Here is a 24,463-nt window from a genome sequence, read left to right as displayed (position 1 = left end):
GCCTGATGGTGAACTGCCTGGTGGCGAACTGCCCCGCAGTGCTCCTTGGTGGCGAATTGCCTGATGGCGAACTGCCTGGTGGCGAACTACCTGGTAGTGCTCCCTGATGGCGAACTCGTCACTTGACTTGCTCCTTGGCGGTCTGCAACTCAGAGGATGGTGGAGCTCCCTGGTGCAGCGCTACCCGACTACCCCCTGCGTGAGGTGATTTTCTCTCCTTTGTAGACGGCGGGAGCTGAGGGACATGCGGGAACTGAATCAGAGGACCCGGGGGTATTTTCCCGGCGGGGACTCTCCGATGCCTAAGTTAGCATTCTGATTACAGAGGGCTTGGAGAGAAATGAGAGAGCTAGAGAGCGGGGGTTACCATACTCTTTCTTCCCCTCCCTTGGCTTTGGGGGTCGGAGTCCTTATATAGTGGTGCCCTCGTGGGTTAGGTGGGTAAAAAGCCTTCAAATGGTAAGACGTCATATCCCGTCAGAACCGGGGTACGGTGATGAACTCCTCGAGGTTGTCAGGTCGGCGCCTGTCAGTCGACGGGTCGGTGTCTGGGCCAGGTTGCCAGGTCGGCGCCTGTGTCAGTCGGCGGGTCGGTGTTCGGGCCAGGTTGCCAGGTCGGCACCTGTGTCAGGGTCATGTTGTCAGGTCGGCGCCTGTGTCCGGGCCAGATCGCCAGGTCAGCGCCTGTGTCAGTCGGCGGGTCAGTGTCCGGGCCAGGTTGCCAGGTCGGCGCCTGTGTCAGTCGGCGGGTCAGTGTCCGGCCAGGTTGCCAGGTCGGCGCCTGTGTCCGGGTCAGGTCATCAGGTCGGCGCCTGTGTCCGGGTCAGGTCATTAGGTCGGCGCCTGTGTCCGAGTCATGTTGTTAGGTCGGCGCCTGGCGGGCTGATCCAGCCAGGTCGCGCAGGTCGCGCGCAGGTTGCGCGCAGGCCGCGCCAGGTCGCACCAGGTTGCGCGCAGGCCGCACCAGGTCGCGCCAGGCCAGCCAAACCGGTGCCCGGGGGGGGACCAACTTGGTAAGTTGTTGCCTGGGGGCTTGCCTAGTTGTCACGAGGTGCCACGTGTCGCAACTTCACTGGAGGGCCAAATCTGCCCTCATCAAGAGTAGACTACGAGTCACTCCCAAAGCCTATGGGCCACATTACTGCTTAAGACCCGGTCGCCTCTCCGACACGGGCAAAGTCAAAAAAGAGTAGACTACGAGTTACTCTCAAAGCCTACGGGTCACATTATTGCTTAAGACCCGGTCGCCTCTCCGACGCGGGCAAAGTCAAAAAAGAGTAGACTACGAGTCAGTCCCAAAGCCTATGGGCCACATTACTGCTTAAGACCCGGTCGCCTCTCCGGCATGGGCAAAAGTCAAAGAAGAGTAGACTACGAGTCACTCCCAAAGCCTACGGCCCACAGTATTGCTAAATATCCAATCGCTTCCTCAGTAGGAGCAAAATCAGCAAAAGTGAACTATAAGTTGCCCTAGAGCCTAAGGCCTACACTATTGAACTGGCGGAGACCCCCTCGCCTTACTGGCAGCTCGCCACATACAGGCAGCTCCAGAAGCCTAAGGAATTGGATCAGCACTTACTAGCTCGTCAACTTACGGGCCAAAAGAAATCTACTCCCTTCGCTGAGTTACTCTCAGCTCGGGAGTCGGGGGCAATTGATGAGGGCAGATTTGGCCCTCCAGTGAAATTGCGACACGTGGCACCTCGTGACAACTAGGAGAACACACAGGCAACAACTTACCAAGTTGGTGTCCCACCCGAGCACCGGTCTGGCTGGCCTGGCGCGACCTGCACGCGGCCTGGCGCGGCCTGCGCTCGGCCTGCGTGGCCTGGCGCGACCTGCGCACGGCCTGCACAGATCAGCTTGGCACATGATCCAACCTGGCAACCCATAAGACGCCCACCGATGAACCATAACGGCATACCTCGCGAGCTCGGTAGCTCACCAAGGAGCTCGCCAAGGAGCTCGGTAGCTCACCAAAGAGCTCGCCAAGGAGCTAGGCAGCTCTCCAAGGAGCTCACCACCAAGGAGCCAGGCAGCTCGGCAAAGCTCGCCACAAGCAGCTCGGCATAGCCCAAGGAGCTCGGCATAGCTCCCCCGGGTTTCTCGCTACTTGTAGGGTAGCTCGGTACAAAAGAATAGTTTGGCGTATCGCAGGAAGATCTCCTACTTGACAACCTGGCCCAGACACCGACCCGCCGGCTAATACAGATGCCGACCTGACAACCTGGCCCAGACACCGACCCGCCGACTGACTCAGGCGCCGACCTGACAACCTGGCCCAGGCGCCGACTTGGCCGCCTGACACAAGCGCCAGCCTGACAACCTCGAGGAGTTCACCACCGTACCCCGGTTCTGACGGGATATGACGAGTCTTACCGTTTGAAGGCTTTTCACCCACCTAAACCGCGAGGACACCACTATATAAGGACTCCGACCCCCAAAGCCAAGGGGGGGGGGGAAGGATGGTAACCCCTGCTCTCTAGCTCTCTCATTTCTCTCCAAGCTCTCTGTAATAAAAATGCTAACTTAGGCATCAGAGAGTCCCTGCTGGGAAAATACCCCCGGGTCCTCTGATTCAGTTCTCGCAGGTCCCTCAGCTCCCGCCGCCTACAAAGGAGAGGAAATCACCTCATGCAGAGGGCAGTCGGGTTGTACTGCACCAGGGAGCTCCACCATCCTCTGAGTTGCAGGCCGCCTAGGAGCAGGTCAAATGACGAGTCCACCAGGCAGTTCGCCACCAGGGAGTTCGCCACCAAGTAGCTCTCCACCAGGGAGCTCGCCACCAAGTAGTTCGCCACCAGGGAGCTCGCCACCAGGGAGCTCGCCACCTGGGAGTTCACCACCAAGCAGTTCGTCCCCAAGTAGCTCTCCACCAGGGAGCTCGCCACCAGGTAGTTCTCCACCAGGGAGTTCGCCATCAAGTAGCTCATCGCCAAGGCACATCACCACCGGGTCAAATAACGAAGTACTTAACCAAAAAAATTTATACATCACAAAAAATTGGTACGTGACCAGAAACGATTACATCAGAAACCAAATGCATACTGCTTGACCAATCGGTATGGATATTAACTTGGCTCTGTGGAATAGGAGCAAGCTGGCAATAGATGCAAGATTGAGTCTGATTAGAGAGATCAAGAAAGTTGAAAGCACAAGACACAATACCTCACGTAATCCGTCTATTTGAACAAGCAAAAGCAACTCTATTTACAGATTCTATTCTCCTTTTGTAACATAATGACAACAATGCAAGAATGAATGACAAAATACTCAGGGATGGGAGCACCATTGCATGCTTTTTGAATCGATCCACAATATTGATCAAGATTCTAGCCTATGTTGTGTTTGTTGGTCAATCGTTTGTCATCGAGACGGGATTGAGAACTACCCAAAGTCCATAACATCACACAAGGATAAACCTAGCTACTTGGGAAATTTTGTGCAAAATGCAGATGTGCTTTGGGGTGCACCGCATTCGTCGTTGATCCCAAATTGGTATTGGGGTGCCGCTATTTCACCCTCCCTCCTTCCTATTCTGGTTAGAGGTATCGTCGTTTCCCCCTCCCTTCTTCCTCTTCTGCTTAGAAGAAATAATGAACAATGTCTTTATTAGTTCAGAATCTCAAATACCTTAATCGGTTCAGTCTTAAGGTAGAAGACAATGAACAATGTCTTCTTTTGAATGGTGGTTTTGATATTTTTAAAAAGAGAAAATTCCTGATTAGTACTCTGTATTTTGTTTTGAGTGACAATTTGGTCTCCAAACTTTAAAATGCGACAATCCAATATCCGAACTTTCAAAATGTTTGTACTTTGGCTCGATTGACAATTTGGTCCCCAAACTTTAAAATGTGACGATCCAATACTCAAACTTTCAAAATTTGACAATCCAATACCCAAACTTTCAAAAATGTGACAATCCAATACCTGCCATTAACTAGTCCGTTGATCAGCCATTAAGTGTCATTTGAAAAGTAAAAAATGCCCTAAGAATGCAATCTAATTGTCTTTATCAAGCATCCAAACATTGGCAATAAAATCAACAGTCCCAAATTTTAGATTCTTCTAAACAATCACCAACTTTTTTGAATAGAAGAGACTAGGATTTGGAACTATTTAAATTTGTGTCAATGTTTAGATGGTTCATGAAGAGAATTAGATGCCATTCGAAGATCATATTTAACTTTTCAAATGTCACTTAACAGTTAATTAACGGGCTACTTAACGATAGGTATTAAATTATCACATTTTGAAAGTTTGGGTACTAGATTATCGCATTTTAAAATTTGAGACCAAATTATCACTTGAGCGAAAGTACAAGGTATTAATTGGAAAATTTCCCTTTTAAAAATTTTAAGTTAGGTAACTGACGGTAACAACACGCAGTTTGGGTACAAAAATTTTAAGTTAGGTAACTGACGGTAACTGACGGTACCCAAATTTTAAGTTTGGGTACAAAAACTCTAGCGCAAGCCCGGGCCGGGCTGAAAAATGATCACTCCAGTGGTCCGGTCAGAGGACTCTTTTGACCTCTATCTTTCCTATTTATAGATATTGATAATATGGATTTACCGCTGAGAAACCCTAATCTCTGATTCGCTTCGTTTCTTCGAAACCTCTATTGTCTTCCGAGTAAGGAGCAACAATGGTGGCGGTGAAGAAGACGGTATGGTCCTCTGTATCGCTATTCGTTATTTGGTTCCATGTTTCCGTCGCTTAATCCTCTCTGAATGATTTTTACAGAAGAAGACTCATGAGAGCATCAACAACAGACTCGCACTCGTGATGAAGAGCGGAAAGTACACGCTTGGATACAAAACCGTTCTTCGGACCCTAAGAACCTCGAAAGGTGGATTCTCATTTCCTAGCTTTTTTCTCCTTCTGTGTTTTTTTTTCATTGTGCAAATAAATGGAGACGTTTATCTGTTTTTGTTCTTCATTTCTTTTAAAGATTTGGGTTGTTGATTCAAATTTTTGGGTATTTGCAGCAAAACTGATAATTATTTCAAACAATTACCCACCTCTGCGGAAGTCCGAGATTGAGTACTATGCAATGCTTGCCAAGGTTGGCGTCCACCATTTCAATGGAAGTAAGTGGTTTCGCTTACTGATTAATTGCGTAAATCTGAATAAATGTCATTAAGCCATTCTATGCCCTTCATCTTAATGTGCCTGCCTTTTGTTTATTTTTATTTTACCTTTTCCCATCTATTCCATTTGGCGCTATACTTCTTTTTGAGGTCGCTCAAATTAGCCGTCGTTATATGTTTTTAATTTTCTCTTACAACCTTGTTTGTTTCTTGCTTAATGTACTAGAGGGATGCGCCACTAATTCCTATATCACTAGTGTACAGTGCTTGAATCTCCATGAAATGATCCTGTAGCAGAAGTCAGTGGTAGCTAAAGACTTGATTTCTCCTTATCTGGTGTTTCTTGTTTAATGATTTTTTAGCTAGGTTATTGTCACTGAGTTATACTTCGTTGAGCTTATTGCCAAAATAATAACATTTTTTTTTCTGAAAAGGTATCAAAGTAACAACTTTTACCCTAACACTTAGTCACTTATTCGAAGGATTTAATGTCTGAATGTTCGAGGGTGAACTTTGGCAGTTACAGATCAAAAGATGAAAATAACAAAGTTAAAAGTACTTTCGCCACTTGTAGACAAATGATCGAATGAAGTATAACATATATTTTCCTTTTCCCATCAATTTGGTTAACATATATTCGAATTGGATTGATCTGCTCCACGTACCTCACCTAATATGTGGGTATCTGGAAATCATGTTAATGGAATACATTTCAGTTCATAACAGACCTGTTTTAGATGACAAATTTATCATTTAAATTTAAGAAAAGTTAATGACATGGTTTCATGCCATATGTCTGAAACTGAACTGTTTCAAGCACACATATAGCGTGCAATAAAGCAGCAGATTTCTTTTTAACATGAGACACAGTTTGACTACTAGATTCAAGGGCAGCCTGAACAATGAAGTTTTAGATAGGATACTTTTGGTGATATCTGGGGTTGCACTATATCTTTGCCCTCTCTGGTGCTTCTGTCCTCATGTACCACAAAATAGAGTTACTCTTTCATCCGTGCAACAAGTAAACTCTATGAGAATCCTAGGTTATAGCTTTACTTCACAAGTAAGTTTGGACTACTAATCATTGTAATGGTGCTTCATTGTCAAGGAAAAGATTCTATAAAACCAAACATAGCCTACCTGAGAGTAGTGTTGGGGAAAGCTCACTTAAATAAGGCTATTTCCAGGAGAAGGCTTGCTTTACCCATCTGAGGTCAAGATGGATAAATTTGTTCAGTCATATTCATATAAAAAGGCACTTCTAGGGTCATCTATAGTATAGGCTAATGTTAGAAATGGGGTGATTGATTGTCTGGGTTCCTTCCCCTCTGGAGTTTTGTTCCTTTTATGACTTTCTTTTTGCTATAGAATTAGAAAAATGTTGTTCTTATAAATTGAGCTTTTTCCATAATATTATACAAACAATTTTTTTCACACAAATGGTGTCTTGCTCCATTCATCATTTATCCTTTTGCAAATCGTGCAGTCTCTAACAGCTTATTATGGGCAAGGATTAGAGCCACTACTACACCTAAAAGTGTCCTAAAGAAATCTTATCAGGTTCCTCCCTGTGAATTCAAAGTTCATGTCATGCAGTTGTACTTAAAAATGATTTATTATGCACATTATAGGGTCACCAAAAGGTTTGGCTATTTACCTTTATAGTGGTGATGCATAAACTTGTGGTTTCACATGTGAAAATACTTATTAGGACATTCTTTTGGCATATCCCAACTATTATATAATCATAATACATTTGGGTTATCAAGGATGATTCTGTCTGTGTAAATTGCTTTTGGTGACATGTCCCAGACAGCCTAAATTAGAATTAATGCATGAAGTTAACTACTTTAAGGCTTTTACCATGAATTCTACATCTGCATTGGATGAGATAGGCACACCAACTTAATTCTGTGATTGGGGTGACATTTTCTGGAAGTCTATTCTATTTTTAAAATGGGTGCATATTATTTTCAAATTTGCAATTCTTGGTAATGAATTCTATACATAAAATAATGAGGCTAAGAGTTGTTGCAAATGGTTGAAAACATTGTGTTGTGTCCTGTTTTATTTGTTCTCCAGACAATGTTGACCTGGGCACAGCTTGTGGAAAATATTACCGTGTGTCATGCCTCAGCATTATTGATCCAGGTGCGGCAACTATTCTTTTATTGAACTACACTTTGCCATGGGATTTCCATCCTGACTTTCTGCCAACTTGTTTCTTCCTGCAGGCGATTCTGATATCATCAAAACATTGCCTGGTGAGCAGTGAGAGTAGTAGGGGATGGATCCCTTTGTCATTTCCAACCAGATAGGATGGTCATGCTTATTGGAGTATTTTTTATTAGATAATTTGTTGAAGTGCGGTTTCTCATGTTTCCTTTGAGAAACAGTTTGGTGAATGAGAAAGGTTCTTGTATATTACCAATTTTGGCTAGTGGATTTGGAAATCTGTGTTGAGACATGATTATGGTATTTCAACTAAGCTCCATGTCGCCTCTTATTCTTTGGTTTCTTTCTACATGGTTCTTTGCTGACGTGCACCAGGGGAATTGCCTGAGTTGTCGCAGGTCTAACCGACGTGGTTTATTTTGGAAGCACCAACTAACCCAACCGGTGCCTTTAATGAGAACCTGGACATTAGTTTTACAGAAACAGAGTAGATAGTTTTGCGCTAACTTAAAATGTGGGTACTATGTTACAAACTTACAATTTCACGGTGGAGAAATCACCACTTCGGGGCACAGATCGTGCTATGATGATAGTGATTTGAATGATTAGCGGTTGATATGTTCAATGAATCACTGCCACTTTTTTGTCATGAATTAAGCTTTTAACAACAATTGAAAAATTTTCGGTTATCCAAAAGCCCGACTTATTCTAGGAGGGAGTTCGCAGAATTGATATGGAAGAAGTGAATGTCTCCTATATTTCTTGGTTGAATTGTTCCTGCATTGCAAAAAATTTTACATTTGGAAAAAGATAACCTGGCTTTCATTTTATATCCATGTTTGGATGTGAAAATGTAAATGCATCGTTGAAATGGTTGTCTTTGCATTTGTAAGAATTTATCCTCTGTAGTTAACCAAGCATTAAGACAAGTACTCTTAATATATTTAAGAAGAATCTTTTAATTATTGATGTATAATTCAGAAAAGATACAAAACGGAGGGGGGCTTTAAAGGGGTGTTCCATAATATGGTTGATTTTGTTTTTGAAAACAAAAACAATATAATTATTGATGTAGCAGTTAGAATTAAATTTGTTTTTGGGTAAATTTTCAAAACAAGGTCAAGTGGTCAACCATAAAAAACACAAAGAAATGGCAAAAATAAGAAAAATATGTATATTTTTTGGTAGAGGTAAAAACGGTTTTTTTTTTGAAAGCCAAAGAGAGAACTGGTTTTCTACTTTGAATTATCACCTCTCACATTGTCTTTGAATGATTTTCGCATCATTAGAAGCAAAACTGGCAGGCCTACCCTGGAAAGAATTAAATTCTAAAATTACAAAGAATCCTCATTAGCTGCCCAACTTAAACTTCTGAGTACATCCTTCACCTCTTCTATCCTGAAATGAGAAAAATCCCCTACTGTAAATTTTTCTATGGTCCCCTTAATTTCAATCAAGCTATGGCCGGGCTCTTTCTTAACCCCACTGCCCTTCAACATCTTCCTAGCCTCAGCAACACCTTCCCACCTCCTATCTGAAGCATATAAGTTGGACAAAAGCACATAGGGTGAACTAGTCACAGGTTGAAGATCTAGAATTCGGCCAGCCACTCTCTCGCCAGCCACAACATCCCCATGCAATCGACATGCAGAAAGCAAGCTCCCCAGAGCAACCGTGTCATTCTCGAAACAAAATCTGTCCATGTACCATTCGGCCTCCTCCAGTCTCCCAGCCCTCCCTAATAGATCAATCAGGCAAGACAAATGTTCTACCTCAGGGTAAATCCCATAAACTTCTTTCATGGAATTGAAGTAGCTCTTGCCTTGTTCCACCAATCCTGCATGATTGCAAGCTGTAAGAAGTCCAATGAATGTTATCGAATCTGGCTTTATATCCATTTCCTTCATCTGCTCAAACAATTCTAGAGCTCTTTTGCCTAGTCCATGATTTCCATATCCGGCTATCATGGTGTTCCATGAAACAAGGTTGTGGTCGAACATTTGATTGAAGACAGTTTCTGCATATACTATGGAGCCGCATTTGGCGTACATGTTGACAAGGGCATTACCCACTCCCACATCCTGATTCAACCTTGTTCTCATCAAGTGAGCATGAACCTGACCACCATGGCGGATTGAAGCTAGACCTGCACAAGAAGCAAGTACGCTTGCAAACGTGAAATCATCAGGTTTTACATCAATGGCTCTTCCCATCTCTCTAAATGTTCTCAAACCCTTGGCATGATCTTCGCATTGAGAACAAGCAGCAATAAAGGTGTTCCATGAAATTGCATCTTTTTCTTCTATTGATTCAAAAGCCTTGTTTGCCTCTTCAATTAAGTTGCATTTTGAGTACATGATTAGAATCGCATTGCCAATAGATGGGGTAGTGTCAAGCCCAAGCTTAACCGTCAGGCAATGGAATTCCATTCCTCTCCACAAGTTTCTGACATCAGAACAGATTGTTAATACACCCATGAAGGTAAAACGATCCATGCTAATACCACTTCCATGCATGAATTTGAATACCTCGAAACTTCCTTGTGGTTGCATATTTTCTGCAAAACCTGTGATCATTGCATTGTAAGAGACAGAAGTAGGTTCTGATATGCTGGTAAAGATGGTCAATGCATCATTGCAGAGGCCGCACTTCATGTACAATGAGATGAGCGCATTAGAAACAAAAGAAATAGGCATATGGCCAGATTTCAGCGATCGGGCATGAACCTGTTTCCCCTGTGCAAGTGCCAAGAGGCTGGCACAGGCATTAATAACGCTAGCATAAACATACTCGTTGGGCTCATTTTGCATCATGGAGAAGAGATTAAGCGCCATTGAAGGCTCCCCAGCTTGGTCATATCCAGAAATCAAAGCTGACCAGGACACGAGGTTTCTTTCGGACATTTCGTCGAACACACAACGAGCGGCGACAACATCTTTACACTTGGCATACATATTGAGGACATGGTTGGAGAGAAAGACGTCTGATTGAAACCCAGACTTGATGAATGAAGCGTGTAGAGCCAGACCACGGTGAAGAGCCTTGCTCTTGGAGCAATAGTGCAGAAGCAAAGCCAGGTTCTGAACTTGAGGTTGAGGTATCATCTCCAGTTCTACGCAAACAAACGATGGCCACAGCCATTAGAATTCCGACTAATCTTCTATTCCAGACGTTCCAACCTTTGTAGACTTTGAACCCACATGCACACAATGTCCATGGATCCATCCATGCATATTGTGTACAGCTTCTACTAACGTACGCCCCTCCGGCCTCTTCAGAGTTCAGACATTTCGTTATTCGTTGTGAAAATACGTAGGAAGTTATTACATTCACATAGATGTAGAACGTCTATTTGTTGTATTGCAGTAGGATCCTACGGTGCTGAACTTATCATGTTTTCTTATGGTGTAGACGATGATGAACCGGGGCCCACCATAGCAGACATGTCTTCTAATATCCTTTACGTCAAACGCACAAGATGTCTATGGTGTACGATGCTGGTTAATCCACTAGAACAGAGGAGCTTACGTTGGAATAGGTGCGCAGTGCGCACTGCTCAATGGGCGTTAGTGGTGTGGGGATCTGAAAGTTGAAACTCTCTTTTTCCATTGCTATAAGCAAATGAACAGCTTAAGTAAAATATAAAATTCATCAATCAAAACCCTCTTAAGAGTTAAGAGTCCAGACCCCTCCGCAACTCTCAGGCTATCTCCCCCGGAATTCATTTACCCCAATTCCTTTTTCCTCTTAGAAGCTTTGGTTAGGGTTTCAAACTTGGTCTCTTGGCAAGCCAGAGAAGAAGTTCAATCGACTCTTTTTTATTATTGCATTTTCAAATTTGCCAACTCATCTTGCTTTTGGATGTTGTGAGACTTAGGTTTCTCTATTGCAGCGTTTCCATCATTTCTTAAATTGGCTATCATTTCATTGTTCTCACCCCGAGTAGCACATCAGCTGAATTTGAGAAACTGCGGTAGAAAGTTCTGTTTTCTTTCGTAAGTTTGGTGTTTAGGGTTCGAATCATAAGTGAACGATTTCTTTTTGATTTTCTTGCTGAAGTAGGTTTCTTCAATTCAGCCTTCTCTTAATTCGTATCGTATTCGTTTATTCCTTTGTTTCTGATCGCGTGGTGTAGGTATTACGTTGCCAAGCATACTCATGGATCGAAATTTGTCCGGTTTTGAAGTATTTGTGTTTTGAAGTTCATCTCGGGAGGTGAAAGGCGCGTTCTTGAGGTGGGATGAATAGTGTCTTCAATGAAGAGATACTGGCGGACAAGCTTTCCAAGCTCAACAGCACCCAGCAGTGTATCGAAAGTATCCTCTTTCTGGTCCCTTTCTTTCAGCATTTTTGCTTTCTTGTTGTTTGAAAATTGCTTAAGAAATTTGTTGGTTGTTGGTTGCTTGTAGTGCTCCATTACAACAGTAGATAATTTAGCCATTCACTACTCAGATGACAAATTCACATAGTAGTTCTAGGGATATCTACTTCAGGAATTTTCTGTTGGAATTGTGGTTACTGTAAGCATTAGCAATGCATCCAGTGAAAGGCACTTAATTTTTGGACTTTGGTTATAGGCTCTTATGGAGGAACATCTACTCCAGACATCGTTTTTGTCTCAATTTTGTGACTTTTGTATTCCTTTTCTTTTCAAGATCTCAAGGATCATCGACTAATGTGAAGTTTTGAACTTTTGTCTTAAGAACCACAACCTTTTACTTTTGATAAGGGGCCACAGCACTATCACAAAGGAACATGGAAACAAGTTGGTTATAGCTGACTGGTTTTCCTTTTGATTGCTAGCCACCACTCTATTTCTTTTACTTTTATTATTGGAATAGGACAACAGACTATGGGATAATGTACAGGAGTACAGAGAAAAATATGTCAAGTTAAATGTCCAAATGTCCTAAGAAAGAGCGCAATTTTAACTTTTGATTTTTTTTTTTAGCTTTTTTTGTTATGCTGCCAACTTCGGGTGGACAACTAAAAACTAAACAATGTAAAATCTCATTAGGCCAGAACCGTTGTTCTATGCTGACCCCAGCCTGGGAAGGCTTTTTCTTTCCTTTTTTTTTTCTTTTTCTGAGAGCTCATTCTTGTGCAATGGGATCTCCTGCAAATAAAAACTCTGCACACACTCTTCAAGTGTGGGCATCCAGCTGCACATTGGTAAGATCTCCCTATGAATTTAACATTCATGTATGGAAGATATTCTAGATGTCTATCTGGATGACGTGTGCACAGAGTTTTTTGCTTGCACGAGATCTGGGCTCCATTCCTGTACCTGGCAACCAACCTGCAATATTTGGAAAGTCACAGCAGTAAAGCTGATCTTTCTGCTGTAAATTTTCTTTTACTGTTTTTCTTTGGCATCAGAATGGCAGAAGAAGTGTACTTTTTTTCATCCTTTGTATGCTCAAATAACCTATGTAATCTTTCATATATTCATTGTTGAGCTATTTCATTGATTTTTTTGATAACTATTCATTGATCTTTGATGTTAAATGATTATGTTATCTTAACTTTTCTATAGCACTGTCACATTGGTGTATCTTTCACCGGAACAAGGCAGAGTTGGTTGTAACAACATGGGATAAGCAGTTCCATAATTCACAGAAGGAGCGGAAAGTCCCATTTTTATATCTTGCCAATGACATTCTACAGAACAGCAAGCGCAAAGGAAATGAATTTGTTAACGAGTTTTGGAAGGTTCTTCCTGCAGCACTCAAGGATGTTATTGAGAATGGTGATGATCATGGAAAGAATGTGGTTTCTAGACTGGTACATTTCTTTGCTAAGAGCAACCTTTTTCTCAATGTGCAAAATTACCCCCACCCCCCAAAACACAAACACACAATTGAGATATTTCTTATACTGCTACTTAGTAAATAATTTGGATGTTTTGGATGCCTAGAAAATTGAGATATACTGTGCATCTTTTGGATGCCTAGAAAATTGAACTTTGGCTTAAGAATTTTCCCACTAAATGATTTTCTTAAAAATTGAGTAAAATGGTGACTTAGTAAGCTAATGCATTATTGATAGGTTGAAATCTGGGAAGAAAGGAAGGTATTTGGATATCGTGGGGGCCTTCGAGATTTGATGCTTACAAAGGAGACACCTCCTCCTTTGGAGTTGAGCAAAAAACGTTCATCGTCTGTTAGGATTGTACGGAGAGATTCACGCTCCATTAGAACAGTAAGAAGCAGAAATGTCATTCTCTCTCTTCTGTCTTATTTTGTTTGGCATTCATATATTACCTTTCTTTCAATTTCTCAGCAAGCTTGAGACATTGCTAATTGTGCAAGTGATGACTTGCAATCCAGAAATTGGCTATTGGTGGCACTGCAGAGAAAATAGTCTCAGCATTTCACGCTGTGCTTAATGAACATCCCAGTGAAGATGCAGATATGAAAAAATGCAAATCTTCTGTCCGACGTGTGAGGAAGGTGGAGAAAGATGTTGAAATTGTTTGTACTAAAGGTAAGTTGAAAATAATAAGAACTTGACTACTTAGAACTGATATTTTGTTTCAATGGTTATTTAGAAATCTTTTGTTCAAATGCGGAAATGCCTGTTCTGAATTTCCTACCATAAGATTCTTCAAGAACATTTCTCTTATTAACTATTAATTTCAGTGGAGGACCCAAAGCGTACAACCTTGGCTAATGAGCTAGAAGAAGAAGAGGCTATTTTGAAACAGTGCATTGAGAAACTTAAATCAGTTGAAACAACAAGGGCAGCTCTAGTATCTCAATTAAAAGAAGCACTACATGAGCAGGTGCAGATTTATGGATTGATTATTCTCATTGTTTAATGCAAATAAGTGAATTTAGAGATTCTACTTCTTGTCCACATTTTGAATTTAGAAGCTTATGGTATTCTCTAAACTCATTCCATGAATTTCTTCAGGAATCTGAACTGGAAAATGTTCGCACTCAATTGCAGGTATGTATATTTTTTCCTTACCTTTTCTGCCCCCACCTTCTGGTTGAAATTATTGCAAATAATATTGACTCAATCAATATCATGATATAGTTTAGCATCTTTCTCCCTATTCCTTTTGTGTATTCTTTTACATTAAATCTGAAATATGTAAGCTGTCACTTAAAACTCACCTTTGTGTTATTTACCAACTATTAAATGTTTTACACTTTTTTTTTCTGTTTAGCTTATTTAGTTTTTTAATATTACTCTTTATTATCTCCACTCGTGTATAGATTGGTGACTTTCACTAAGAAAATCAGTCAACTGATGCTTGTGTTTGCATGATGAGATCCGTTTTCTATACACTGTTGCCATGGATGGCAGTGAATATGCATTGCCACAGGAAAATATTACCCAATTAATAATGTCCATGGTGCATTTTGTATTGTACAAGCCAATGTGAAACAATATAGAAAATTTGAGATGAACATGAATATTTGAATTGAAGTTTCACATTAAAAAACAGTGCATTCACTATCTCTTTTCACTCTTATCTGGATTTTATTCAGCTTGATTGGACACACAGATCTTATTCATAGATTATAGTATTTTTTTTTTTTTTTTATTGGCAAAGGAAATTTCTTTGATAAGCCTCTGTAGAATATTATCAATAAATACTTCGACAATACAAACAAGGAGTCGTGGAACACTCCTCTATTTCCAGTAGATCCCAAAAGCCTTACCACATGAATGCTTGCTTAATTATAAAACAAAATTTTGAGGCCCCAGGAAAACAAGGGAATAGATTTTTAATTATGGAACACTCCTCTATTTCCAATAGATCCCAAAAGCTTTATCCATATGATTCCTAGTTTAATTATAGAACAAAAATTTGAAGCCCCAGGAACACAAGGAAATAGATTTCTTATCCTTTTCTCAGAAAACGGGAATAGATTTCTGTTAGAGCTTCAAGAAATTTTCTTATAAATTAATCTTTAGGGGATCTGTAAAAGATTTGACATAAGTAGAACATTGTTTGTTCCTTGAAATTGCAGATGTGGTAGAAATTGGCCAGCAATTTATCTTATAACTATATTGACTGTACAACCTGGAATCAGTTTTCTCTTTTCCTTTCTTTTTTTGGGAGGATTAACGACAACCTGCAATCAGTTAGAATAAATACTGCCAAAGGTTAGGTCTTTATCCCGTTTATTCTCCCAAGAATGGATAGCTGGATCTGGATTCAAAATATGTTGATTCCCTCTATAAAATTTAGATGGGATATTCTCATAGTTGTCAAGGCAACGCCTAGGCGACAAGGTGCCCTTTGAGGCTTGCCTCGCCTAATCACCAAGCAGTTTTGTACAATGTGTTGTAAAATACTTTTTTATTCTTTATTTTTTGACATTATAATTATAAAATAGGCACTATTAAACTAAAATATTCATTTTGTGTGTTTATATACTAATTTGTTTTTATTATTTTCTTATTTGTTAGGATTTAATCAATACAAACATTGCTAAATGCTGTATTGAACCCTCAAAGACTTTAAAACCTGAACCAATAAGTAACGAAGAACTTGAAATTTTGTCTAATCAACACATTTTCTACTACTACTATAACACATTTTTTCTTTTCTTCTATTCCTATAACAAAAATAAGGGTTCAGCCCCTATATTTTTTGAATTTTCTTTTCCTTCTTTTTTTTCTTCTCATGAATATGTTGATTTTCTATACTTTAACATGAACTCTATACTTTCTTATGAAAATTATGAATAATTATTAAGGAAATATGGCTATGGTACCTAGGGAACTATCCTAGGATCTATGTTTTCTATATAAAAAAATCCATCGCCTAGGCGACAAGGCGCCCCCCTGATGCCCAGCCTCACCTTGGTGCCTTGAAAACTATGGATATTTTGTAATCCTTCTGAATCTGTAGTAGAAAATATGCCTCCTCAGTAGAGCTGTAGGGTCGTGCTGTCCACTGCCTGGAACGAAATTGGGCCGCACCGGCATGGCATGACACGATAGTGTGTGGGCTGTGCTGCCTGTGGTCCATGTGCCGGCATGGCCTGGCTTGGCCTAACACAACCCATATATATTATATGTATATTGTAATAATATAATAATATATAATATATAAAAAATTTTGTTTTCAATTTTATTATACTATCTCATTTTATTATTGCATATATAAACAATTGTATACATCTCTCATGGCTTGGCCCAGCCAGGCCCAAGACTCAGCCCACAGACCAGCCCAGCCCATGGCATGGCATGGGCCCACGTGGGCTAGGGCCGTGGGCCGTGCTGGGCTGGCCCCTTGAAGTATTCCAGAGGAGGGGAAGCACGACCCAGATCGGCCCGCCAAAAGCATGGCTTGACACATCCCGATTTACACCTCTACTCAGGTTGGATAGGAGATTGAAGAAGCGTTAAAAGGGCCCAATTTTAGGTGTAGATGAATGCCTGGCCTTTGGGATCAGTAAATTCTCTTCATTTTTTCCAGGAATGTCTGGCCTTTGGGATCAGTAAATTCTCTTCATTTTTTCCAGGAATGTTGGGACACTATCATCGTAACCGGGAAGACCTGTGCTCGGACTTTTTTTGAAGTTTTATTATAAAAAAAAAGAATATAACTTGCATCATTTTAATCTTAAGAGGGAGATTCCATTGAACTTGAAGATTCATGGTGAATGATTTTTCTTGGGAGCATATAATAGCTAATGTCCTATATGTTTGGTACTTTGGTTAAAGGTTTTCGTATGTGAGAAATCTTTCTTCAGAAGGAATCACCCTGATGAAGAGGTGCATTTTGGATGGCATCTCGGTATGGAGAAAAATAGGAGGAACAGATGAATCAAAATAAGGACTTGGTTGTGTTTTTCCTTTTGATGAAATTGGGAAGGGAATGAAGAATCAAGATTTATCTTAACATTTTTGGTCAAAGAGAGGCAAGGTTTTCTGAAAATCCTTTCCCTTGGATGTTTGTTGGTCTCTGTGGAATGAAAGAAATGCTTGGATTTTTTAAGGCAAATCTGTCCCAATTCAGGCTCTTATGAAGATCAAGTGGTAGGGGGGGAGTTCTGATGTTTTTTGAGGATGTTTCCATTGATCAATTCAGAAATCACTGGAGGAGTATTATTATTTGACAAGAGTAAATCCTTGGAATCATTGTTTATAAAGTGCATACAGTTGGACATGTGATAGTTTTTGTATAGCTTGAGGGGCTCTTTTCCTCATCAGAAAGAAGGAAATTGTTTATGACTGGGTGATTTGCCCTGCATTTATTTCATCTTTGTTTTTCTACCAATTTTTTCCATTATAGTGGGTCTGACTCAAGATTGAGACAAGGGATAAGGGGATATTTGGAATCATTGTACAGTCGCCATCCCCAATGCCAGATGCTCTTGGCTTAGCTTCAAGTAGAAAGTAATTGGCCCTTCATAGGGGCATGAGGGAGGTGGAGTCAGGAAAGGTTCCAAGGAAACATCTCCATTTTCTTGATGATACTTGGTTTAAGTTGTATAAAACTTATTGGAGTTTCATTTTTGTGGTGGGCAATGAGTTTGCCAAGTGACAACATGTGAAAATCTCCTGTTTAGTTTGGATGGTTGTTTTTATAGATGTGTTAAAGTAGATTTAGATGTTGAGAAGGTGCAAATTTTGTTCATGTTTTGATTGGGATATTTCAAGGTGTTCTTAAGACAAAAGTTTGCGTGGTTGATGATGTGAGTTGCCTTTATGCTTTTCTTTCTAGCACCTTCTGCTAGTCTCCATTTCAGCACTAGGTTCACGCCTCATCTACTGCTCTCCAGTTGGATTGCCCCTGCCTCTTTTATATTGATTTGGTTCACTTATACTTTACTTTTCAAATTGAACATGTAGCAAGCTAGGTTCACTTTGACCTGTGAATCTAGAAATCTGTCCAAGAAACCAACTTTTTTTTTTTGTTTTTATATGGGGATACAGAAGGAAACACTAGAAAAACTGAGATGAGCGTGGATAGGAATTAGGAAGTGTATATCGATCTCATAAATGTACAAGGAATACTAAATTTAATGCTTAATGATTATCGACAAGGTGTAAAATTTGTAGGAAAAATATTTTACTAAGGCTGTGTTTGGTTTGAAGGAAAAAGTAGGAAGGGAAGGGAAAAGTAGGGAAACCTTTACAAACCTTGTATAGGTTTCCTTACCTTTCCCTTCCTTTCCCTACCTTTTCCTTCAAACCAAACATAGCCTAATATTAGATGTAATAGCAAGCTATACGATATGCAAACAGTAAATATTTAAATAAAGAAGTCATGCTGCCCTGCTGAGCTTTTTGATAAGTTTAAACAAAAGTTACAAAAGATTGGAATGGGTATTGTGAGGTTACATACTTTGACCATGCTGTAATCAAACCATTTCCCTTTGTTTCCCTACTTTTGTCTGTTATCAATTGATACAGTTTGATACAAGGTGATACAGAGGTATGGTCAAGGAATGGGAAAACATATAGGTTCATTGGGACTGTGAAGCCCAACTGTCGAGATTTAATACCTTAAAGGTAAGGTTTGGCTGAAGCTTGAAACATGTTGGATGTTGTCCCCTTTTTCAACTTGTCAATCCAAATTGCGGACACTGGACAAGAATGAAACTATCTGTTTTATTTGGAACAATTCTCTTGGACTTGTGGCTTTATTAGAAGATGGAAAATGCAGTGCCAAAGAGATTGTCACATCTCACCAATTGTGAAATCACTTGGGAGTTATCAATAAAGAAATAAAAATGTAAATTCACTACTAAAGAAGATGTGTTTCATCAATAGATTTCCCTTAATTAGCAATCGTTAATGCCAGTGCCTAATGTTTTTTCCCCATCATTTTTCCTGATTAGGTGGCACAGGCTCAGGCAGAAGAAGCTAGCAGTATGCGAAAGCGGCTCAGAAACGAAAATGATGGTGCAGCCTCCAATCCTTCATTGCCAACTTCAAATTCACAAGCAGAATCAAATACAAAAGCCGGGGAAACACCTAAGAGGACAGTTGCAGCCATTGCAGCTGAGGTTGCAGACAAGTTAGCAGCATCTACCTCATCGCAAATGATCATGACTTCAGTTCTCTCAACCTTTGCAGCTGAGGAGGCAAAGAATGCTGGTTTGGCAACTGGGGCACCACAGTCTAATAATACATCTTCTAACATGCCAGCAAATTCGTTTTCTGAGTCAAGACCAAAACTTGAAAAGCCTATGCCGATTTCAAATGCTAATGTTTATATTGCTGCACAACAGCCTTCTGGTGCATTAAGACATCAGTATCAAACGGTTATGGTACAACCTTCCACACATGCCCAAGCTTCGACTTCCCAAGTGCAATATCATCATGTACTTCCAAGCCAACCTTCCCAACAGTATTTACAACCATCTGGAAGTGTTATGACTGGAGTGCCTTATGGATATGGCTACCCACCACAGGCACCGCCCCCAGGTCCACCCCCAACCCCACCCCCACCACCCCCGGCACCACCACACATGATGAATCTGGCAGCACCATTAGTTCAGCAACAGCCAGTGCCACTAACTCAGCAACAACCAATTGTGATGACTCACCAACCCCAAGCACATTCTAGTTTTAGCTCACTTCAACCGCCAGGAATGGTGTATTACATTCACCCTCATCAACCTCAGTGACACCGAGTACTTTCAAGTAGGCAAATATCCCTCCAGTTGTGTAAACAATTCATTTTTTTCAATAGAAGCAAATTTTTGAAGAACCCTGAGAAATTCTGTGCAAATTGGCTGGATGTTGATACCGGAGCTGTTCCTTTTTCTCGTTCAGTCTGAAGTCTGAACCAGAATCAGAAGTTATGGAGGATCTTATTGTGTTTCCTCAACCATCTTCACTGTTCTCATCATCTTGGTCTTTATCTTTTATCACTAATTTTACCTGAGAGGTGGTGGTTTAGAAGCTGTACAATGGAGTGCTACAAAATTGATGGAAGAAAACAGTGTTACCTTTTTTCACAAATAAATTCACTAGATTTTTTGTGGCGAAATCATCTTTGCTGCCCGGATCTTGAAATCTAACCCAATCTATTGCAATGCCTTTTCTGAAAGAAAATGTTGTAATTTGTAATTTGAATTAAGGTTTTGCAAAATAGATAAATAAATAATCCAATATGCCTAAACTTATTAAGACAGCAATTTGTAACACCGCAATTCTTTAGGCATGGATTCCAACTCCCAACTCTATGCTGGGCTATATCCCATGTGGGCCTGCCTGTTGTAAATGCTGTTATTAGAGGTGTAGACAAATTTGAATAAATGAGAAGAATCTCACCTGAACTATATATTCAAGCATTTCAATTGTCTCTCTGATCTGAGTTAGTAGTTCATCCCTTCTTTTTCTTTTCTATTTTGTTTTGGTACTTGTATAAGTTTACATTGAACCCCACAATCAGGTAGCTAAAAGAGTTAAAACAGAGGGTTGAGAGGAATGTCAAGATGAAACATTAGCTCAACCATGAGTGAGCAACCCCTTCATTCATGGTGGGAGGAAGAAACAAGATCATGTATACTAGACTCAGCGTCTAGCTTGATTAACTTGGTATTGATATGCACCTGTACAAGTGCTTTCAAACGTTTAACCATTTATTCTAGATATCATCAAAACAATCCCATAAAATTACAATCAAATAGCTTATTCGTTACTAAACATGAATAAAAACATACTTGCAAGGGTAGAATTCCTGATGATAGAAGTGACAAATGGCTTCTCACTCCGTGAAGCTTCTTCACCCAAAACATCCCCGTCAGATATCTCTTTGTATTCTCTGTCGCAAGTCCTTGTGGAAAAACTTTATGTGAACCTCATATACCACTTTAGGCTCAGTTTGGAAGGAGTATAAATACAAATATATACAAAATAATACAAAATACAAGAGTGTCTGGATCTCCTGCCCACGAGAATTCTGCCCACGTTTATTGGAGTCACACATGGAGAACATCTCATCCTCTGCATAGTATTATGCAGGGGGAGACGTTCCCAATTCACGGGGGTAGTGCAATACAAGGTTTTGCACCCTATGTATTTGTATTTATATTATATACTCTTTCCAAACTGAGCCGTAAGTACATCAAGAAAGAATGTATCTAACCTTGAAGGTGGTAATCCTGTCTGCATGCAAAATTTCCAACTCTGAATCCTAATTTGAGCACATTATGTAAGTATTTGTTAACAGCTAGAAAAACGAGTAGACTGAAATGTAGAGGTTACACAACTTAATCCATAAACTCATCAAGATCAACCTCTTGATTGGTTGCAGAAGATTTTTTTTTTTTTGAGCTAGCAACTCCTGTAGGATCTGACAAGAAATTTAGACGATAAAGTTAGATTCAATCATAATTAGTGTAAAGGGCCCAGCGGCACATGCATTTACATTAATTGGAAATTCATTCAAGGAAAAATAAAATAGAGAGCAAAAACAAGGATACAGAAAATCTGGATTGCACTAGCAAAATAAAAATGGCAAAGCTCCTTGCTTCACTAATAATGCACAAATTTTGGGATTCCTAGTATACTATGATGAAATGAAAACCAAATTAGGAGAAAATGTTATATCTTCCGATGGATCATTTAACATTTACACAAAGTGACACGGCATGGATACAGATAGTTATGAAGATCAATAATTCTTACACCTCTTTTCTCATAACTGAGTTTCTCTTCTCAAAACCCTGACAATAGGTCCAAAAGAGCCTCTTTTGAGTGCTATACTACTCAGCTCTCTCTTTACTCTTTCACTTAAATCTTATAGAGCCAGAATGGTCTTTGCATCGTTTTGCCTTTTGATGCACCACCACTGAACAATGGTCAATCAACCCAATTTCATCATCCACTAGAGGTTTTCAGAATTTTCTTTTCACTGATCTAAAAAAGATTTGGTAAGAGAACAGGGAACCGCCATAACTTGGTTTGAACTCAAAAAAGAGACCCTGAAAAAGGTGTTACCATCAGCTATTTTGGATCTCAAATGACAGAACACAATTTCCCTAGAAAACCAGTAGAAAGATCATTCTCATAACCTGTACTGAAAACCCCAAAAATTCATTTTGGAATACTGCAATCTGCAGAACCGTCATATTCAATGGGAGGATAGATGACAACAACACCAAAGATAGAAGCGACGAAAGCGCATCTAATGAGACAGAACACATGATGAAGAAAGTAAATCGGCTGATGAAATAAAAGACAGATTTTGTTTTTACCAGAAATAGAGAGAGAAGAGTATAAAAACAAACAGCAGAAATCAGTAATCACATAAAGAGGAGAGTGGAACATACTCTTTTATATAATCCCGAGCTGCCGCAGCCATTACATTTCCACATGCTATCTTGGTTTGTGTGTGCTGGGTCCCAAGGTTTGGAATGAGGTGGGGCGACGGGAAAAACTGCAAGCATGAGAGATATCAAACATGAAAATAGGAAATCAATCTGTGGATGTGTACGGTATACAAAGCAAATGGGATTGTATTTGATTTTGCCCATTAGTCCGTTTTGATGGTATCTAACCAGATTTTGTTGCCTATCCAAATAAACCGAAAAAAAAAAACAGATTTTGTTACCATAATTAACGGAAAAGTGCGGCAAATATCATTTGCAGGAAATAAAATAATGAAAGACCGAAACAAATAGAGGCTTTTACTGTTCGGTCTATTCCCAGAAATTCTAGCTTCAGTTTGGCGGTAGGTGTCAGATCCAAATTGATACTAATTTACGGGCGGATACGAATTTTATAGATAGAATTGTTTATAATTTTAAATTATTATAGATTTATAGTCTAAAATTCCCAAACAAAATAAGAATTTGCAAACTTTTAGAATTCCCTAATGAGTTGGGATCTTCTGCCAATAAAACACCTTCCAAGCCTCTATCAACTTGATCTAACACCTCACATATCACCATGAGACCATAAATGTGGTGTTAGATCAAGTTAGTAGAGGGTTGGAAGGTATATTGTTAGCAGGTGATCCGGACTCTTCCCTGCTCGATTAGAATATAAACTAGAGCTAAGAGTCTAAGACGAATCTTGAAATCCAGTTTGATTTTAACACATTTTCCACGATTTAAGAGCAAAATGTATCTACGACTACGAGAGGTCCAAGTCAGACTTATCATTTTTCTTTCACATGAGCAACTAAATAGTAACAACATGATGTTTCAAGGTTGAACCTAAAAGCTTTAAGCATTGGGGGTCTCACTCAGCCTAAAAGCTTAAGCATTTTCCTCGTTATGAAAATAGCCGGTTTGAAGGGATGACGTTGATGGTAAATAGCAGATTACTATACTTGTTTTTGGGTGGGCGGGAGGTCTCACTTTAATATGAACTAGTAAAAGTGTACACGTGTTGCACATGGTAATATCAAATGATGATAATGATAACAATCAACAATCAAATGATCTTACTGGTTGAACCATTAACCTATTTAACCCAGAAAATGGACTATGATTAAAACATTAATTCATTTTTTTCTTTGTATTTTAGCCATTTCTATCTTTACTAACAATAATTCTTATTTTTCAAACATATTTTTGTTTAATATGAAGAATACATAATTTAATGCATGTTCAAAATTTTCTATAAAATTTATAAAAATTATGTATTTTTATTTTTTATTATTTAATTTATGAGATAATAAAAATTACTTATTTATCAAGAGGAAATGCAATTCTAATATATTGTTTGAACATTGGTTTTTAATATTGTGGTCAAATCAATTATTTATATATATAGTATATATAATATATATGTTATTTATTATTTATTTATAAATATGTTATTTATATTACATTTTTGTAAACTTTTTATATGATGGAAATAGTTGAAAAACTACTTATGTTTTTTGTTTTTTTTTTTAATTCAACTGTTATGTTTTCCTTTTTCTTGTAATAATTCATTACTTTTATAAAAAAACTAAATCGGATCATATCATATTTGAATACCTAACATGTTGATCGGATTTGGATTTGAATCAATATTTATGAGATCCAGTCGAATCTTTAGATTAGATCAGATTTGAATATACCCTAATTTAAATCTGATATGATCTATTTGTATCCCTACCAAACCATTTTATCCATTTGACATGGTTAGTCGGGTTATGTGTTAAACATTAATGCTCTTTATTTTTTATCCTAATTTTTATCCAATTTTTTCATTAATGAAAATAATTCTCATTGATTACACATTTTTATATGATGAATATATAATATTATAAAATG

At 39.5% G+C, this 24,463-nt stretch overlaps 3 protein-coding genes and 1 pseudogene across 6 annotated transcripts; 2 read left to right on the top strand and 2 right to left on the bottom strand.

The window, feature by feature from the left end:
- The first annotated feature begins 4,500 nt into the window (after positions 1-4,500).
- Positions 4,501-7,599, top strand: LOC104605913 (large ribosomal subunit protein eL30-like). Of its 2 annotated transcripts, XM_088892121.1 has the most exons (6): positions 4,501-4,669; positions 4,747-4,852; positions 4,992-5,093; positions 6,580-6,653; positions 7,176-7,244; positions 7,328-7,599. In XM_088892121.1, exons 1-6 carry the CDS (start codon positions 4,649-4,651, stop codon positions 7,409-7,411), a joined length of 456 nt encoding a protein of 151 aa, XP_088748247.1. In that variant the 5' UTR covers positions 4,501-4,648; the 3' UTR covers positions 7,412-7,599. The 2 variants fall into 2 exon arrangements, with proteins under 2 accessions (XP_088748247.1, XP_010269166.1); XM_010270864.3 differs by lacking the exon at positions 6,580-6,653 and having other exon boundaries at positions 4,511-4,669.
- Positions 7,600-8,289: 690 nt separating this feature from the next.
- Positions 8,290-10,643, bottom strand: LOC104605914 (pentatricopeptide repeat-containing protein At1g11290, chloroplastic pseudogene; annotated as a pseudogene).
- A 180-nt stretch (positions 10,644-10,823) lies between these two features.
- On the top strand, positions 10,824-20,238 carry LOC104606015 (uncharacterized). 2 transcript variants are annotated; one of them, XM_019199211.2, is made up of 8 exons: positions 10,824-11,263; positions 11,404-11,584; positions 12,805-13,052; positions 13,317-13,469; positions 13,598-13,754; positions 13,910-14,052; positions 14,184-14,219; positions 19,091-20,238. In XM_019199211.2, exons 2-8 carry the CDS (start codon positions 11,509-11,511, stop codon positions 19,871-19,873), a joined length of 1,596 nt encoding a protein of 531 aa, XP_019054756.2. In that variant the 5' UTR covers positions 10,824-11,263; positions 11,404-11,508; the 3' UTR covers positions 19,874-20,238. The 2 variants fall into 2 exon arrangements, with proteins under 2 accessions (XP_019054756.2, XP_010269324.2); XM_010271022.3 differs by having other exon boundaries at positions 10,829-11,263; positions 19,082-20,238.
- Positions 20,176-23,529, bottom strand: LOC104605915 (uncharacterized). Of its 2 annotated transcripts, XM_088892128.1 has the most exons (5): positions 22,526-23,529; positions 21,491-21,546; positions 21,340-21,387; positions 20,915-21,027; positions 20,176-20,292 (listed from the first exon to the last, which is right to left on the bottom strand). In XM_088892128.1, exons 1-5 carry the CDS (start codon positions 22,727-22,729, stop codon positions 20,276-20,278), a joined length of 438 nt encoding a protein of 145 aa, XP_088748254.1. In that variant the 5' UTR covers positions 22,730-23,529; the 3' UTR covers positions 20,176-20,275. The 2 variants fall into 2 exon arrangements, 1 of the variants encoding a protein (XP_088748254.1); XR_016078797.1 differs by lacking the exon at positions 21,491-21,546 and having other exon boundaries at positions 20,915-21,387; positions 22,526-23,349.
- Between the last annotated feature and the right edge of the window lie 934 nt (positions 23,530-24,463).

The sequence above is a fragment of the Nelumbo nucifera genome, chromosome 1 (assembly GCF_055504915.1).
Source record: "Nelumbo nucifera cultivar China Antique chromosome 1, China Antique-T2T, whole genome shotgun sequence".
Classification (NCBI taxonomy): domain Eukaryota; kingdom Viridiplantae; phylum Streptophyta; class Magnoliopsida; order Proteales; family Nelumbonaceae; genus Nelumbo; species Nelumbo nucifera.
Note: the sequence above shows the minus strand (reverse complement) of the source record. Positions and strands in the feature narration are given on the sequence as shown.

Bases quoted from the DNA above. Each gene is read 5' to 3' on its own strand.
- LOC104605913 (XM_088892121.1), top strand. From the start codon at position 4,649: ATGGTGGCGGTGAAGAAGACG. The intron at 4,670-4,746 runs GTATGGTCCTCT...TGATTTTTACAG, and splicing joins TGGTGGCGGTGAAGAAGACG to AAGAAGACTCATGAGAGCAT. The intron at 6,654-7,175 runs GTTCCTCCCTGT...TTTGTTCTCCAG, and splicing joins TCCTAAAGAAATCTTATCAG to ACAATGTTGACCTGGGCACA.
- LOC104606015 (XM_010271022.3), top strand. From the start codon at position 11,509: ATGAATAGTGTCTTCAATGAAGAGATACTGGCGGACAAGCTTTCCAAG. The intron at 13,470-13,597 runs GTAAGAAGCAGA...CTTGCAATCCAG, and splicing joins ATTCACGCTCCATTAGAACA to AAATTGGCTATTGGTGGCAC. The intron at 14,220-19,081 runs GTATGTATATTT...TTTCCTGATTAG, and splicing joins ATGTTCGCACTCAATTGCAG to GTGGCACAGGCTCAGGCAGA.
- LOC104605915 (XM_088892128.1), bottom strand. From the start codon at position 22,729: ATGGGCAAAATCAAATACAATCCCATTTGCTTTGTATACCGTACACAT. The intron at 21,547-22,525 runs GTATGTTCCACT...ATTTCTTGTCAG, and splicing joins GCTCGGGATTATATAAAAGA to ATCCTACAGGAGTTGCTAGC. The intron at 21,028-21,339 runs GTTAGATACATT...TTTTTCCACAAG, and splicing joins ACAGGATTACCACCTTCAAG to GACTTGCGACAGAGAATACA.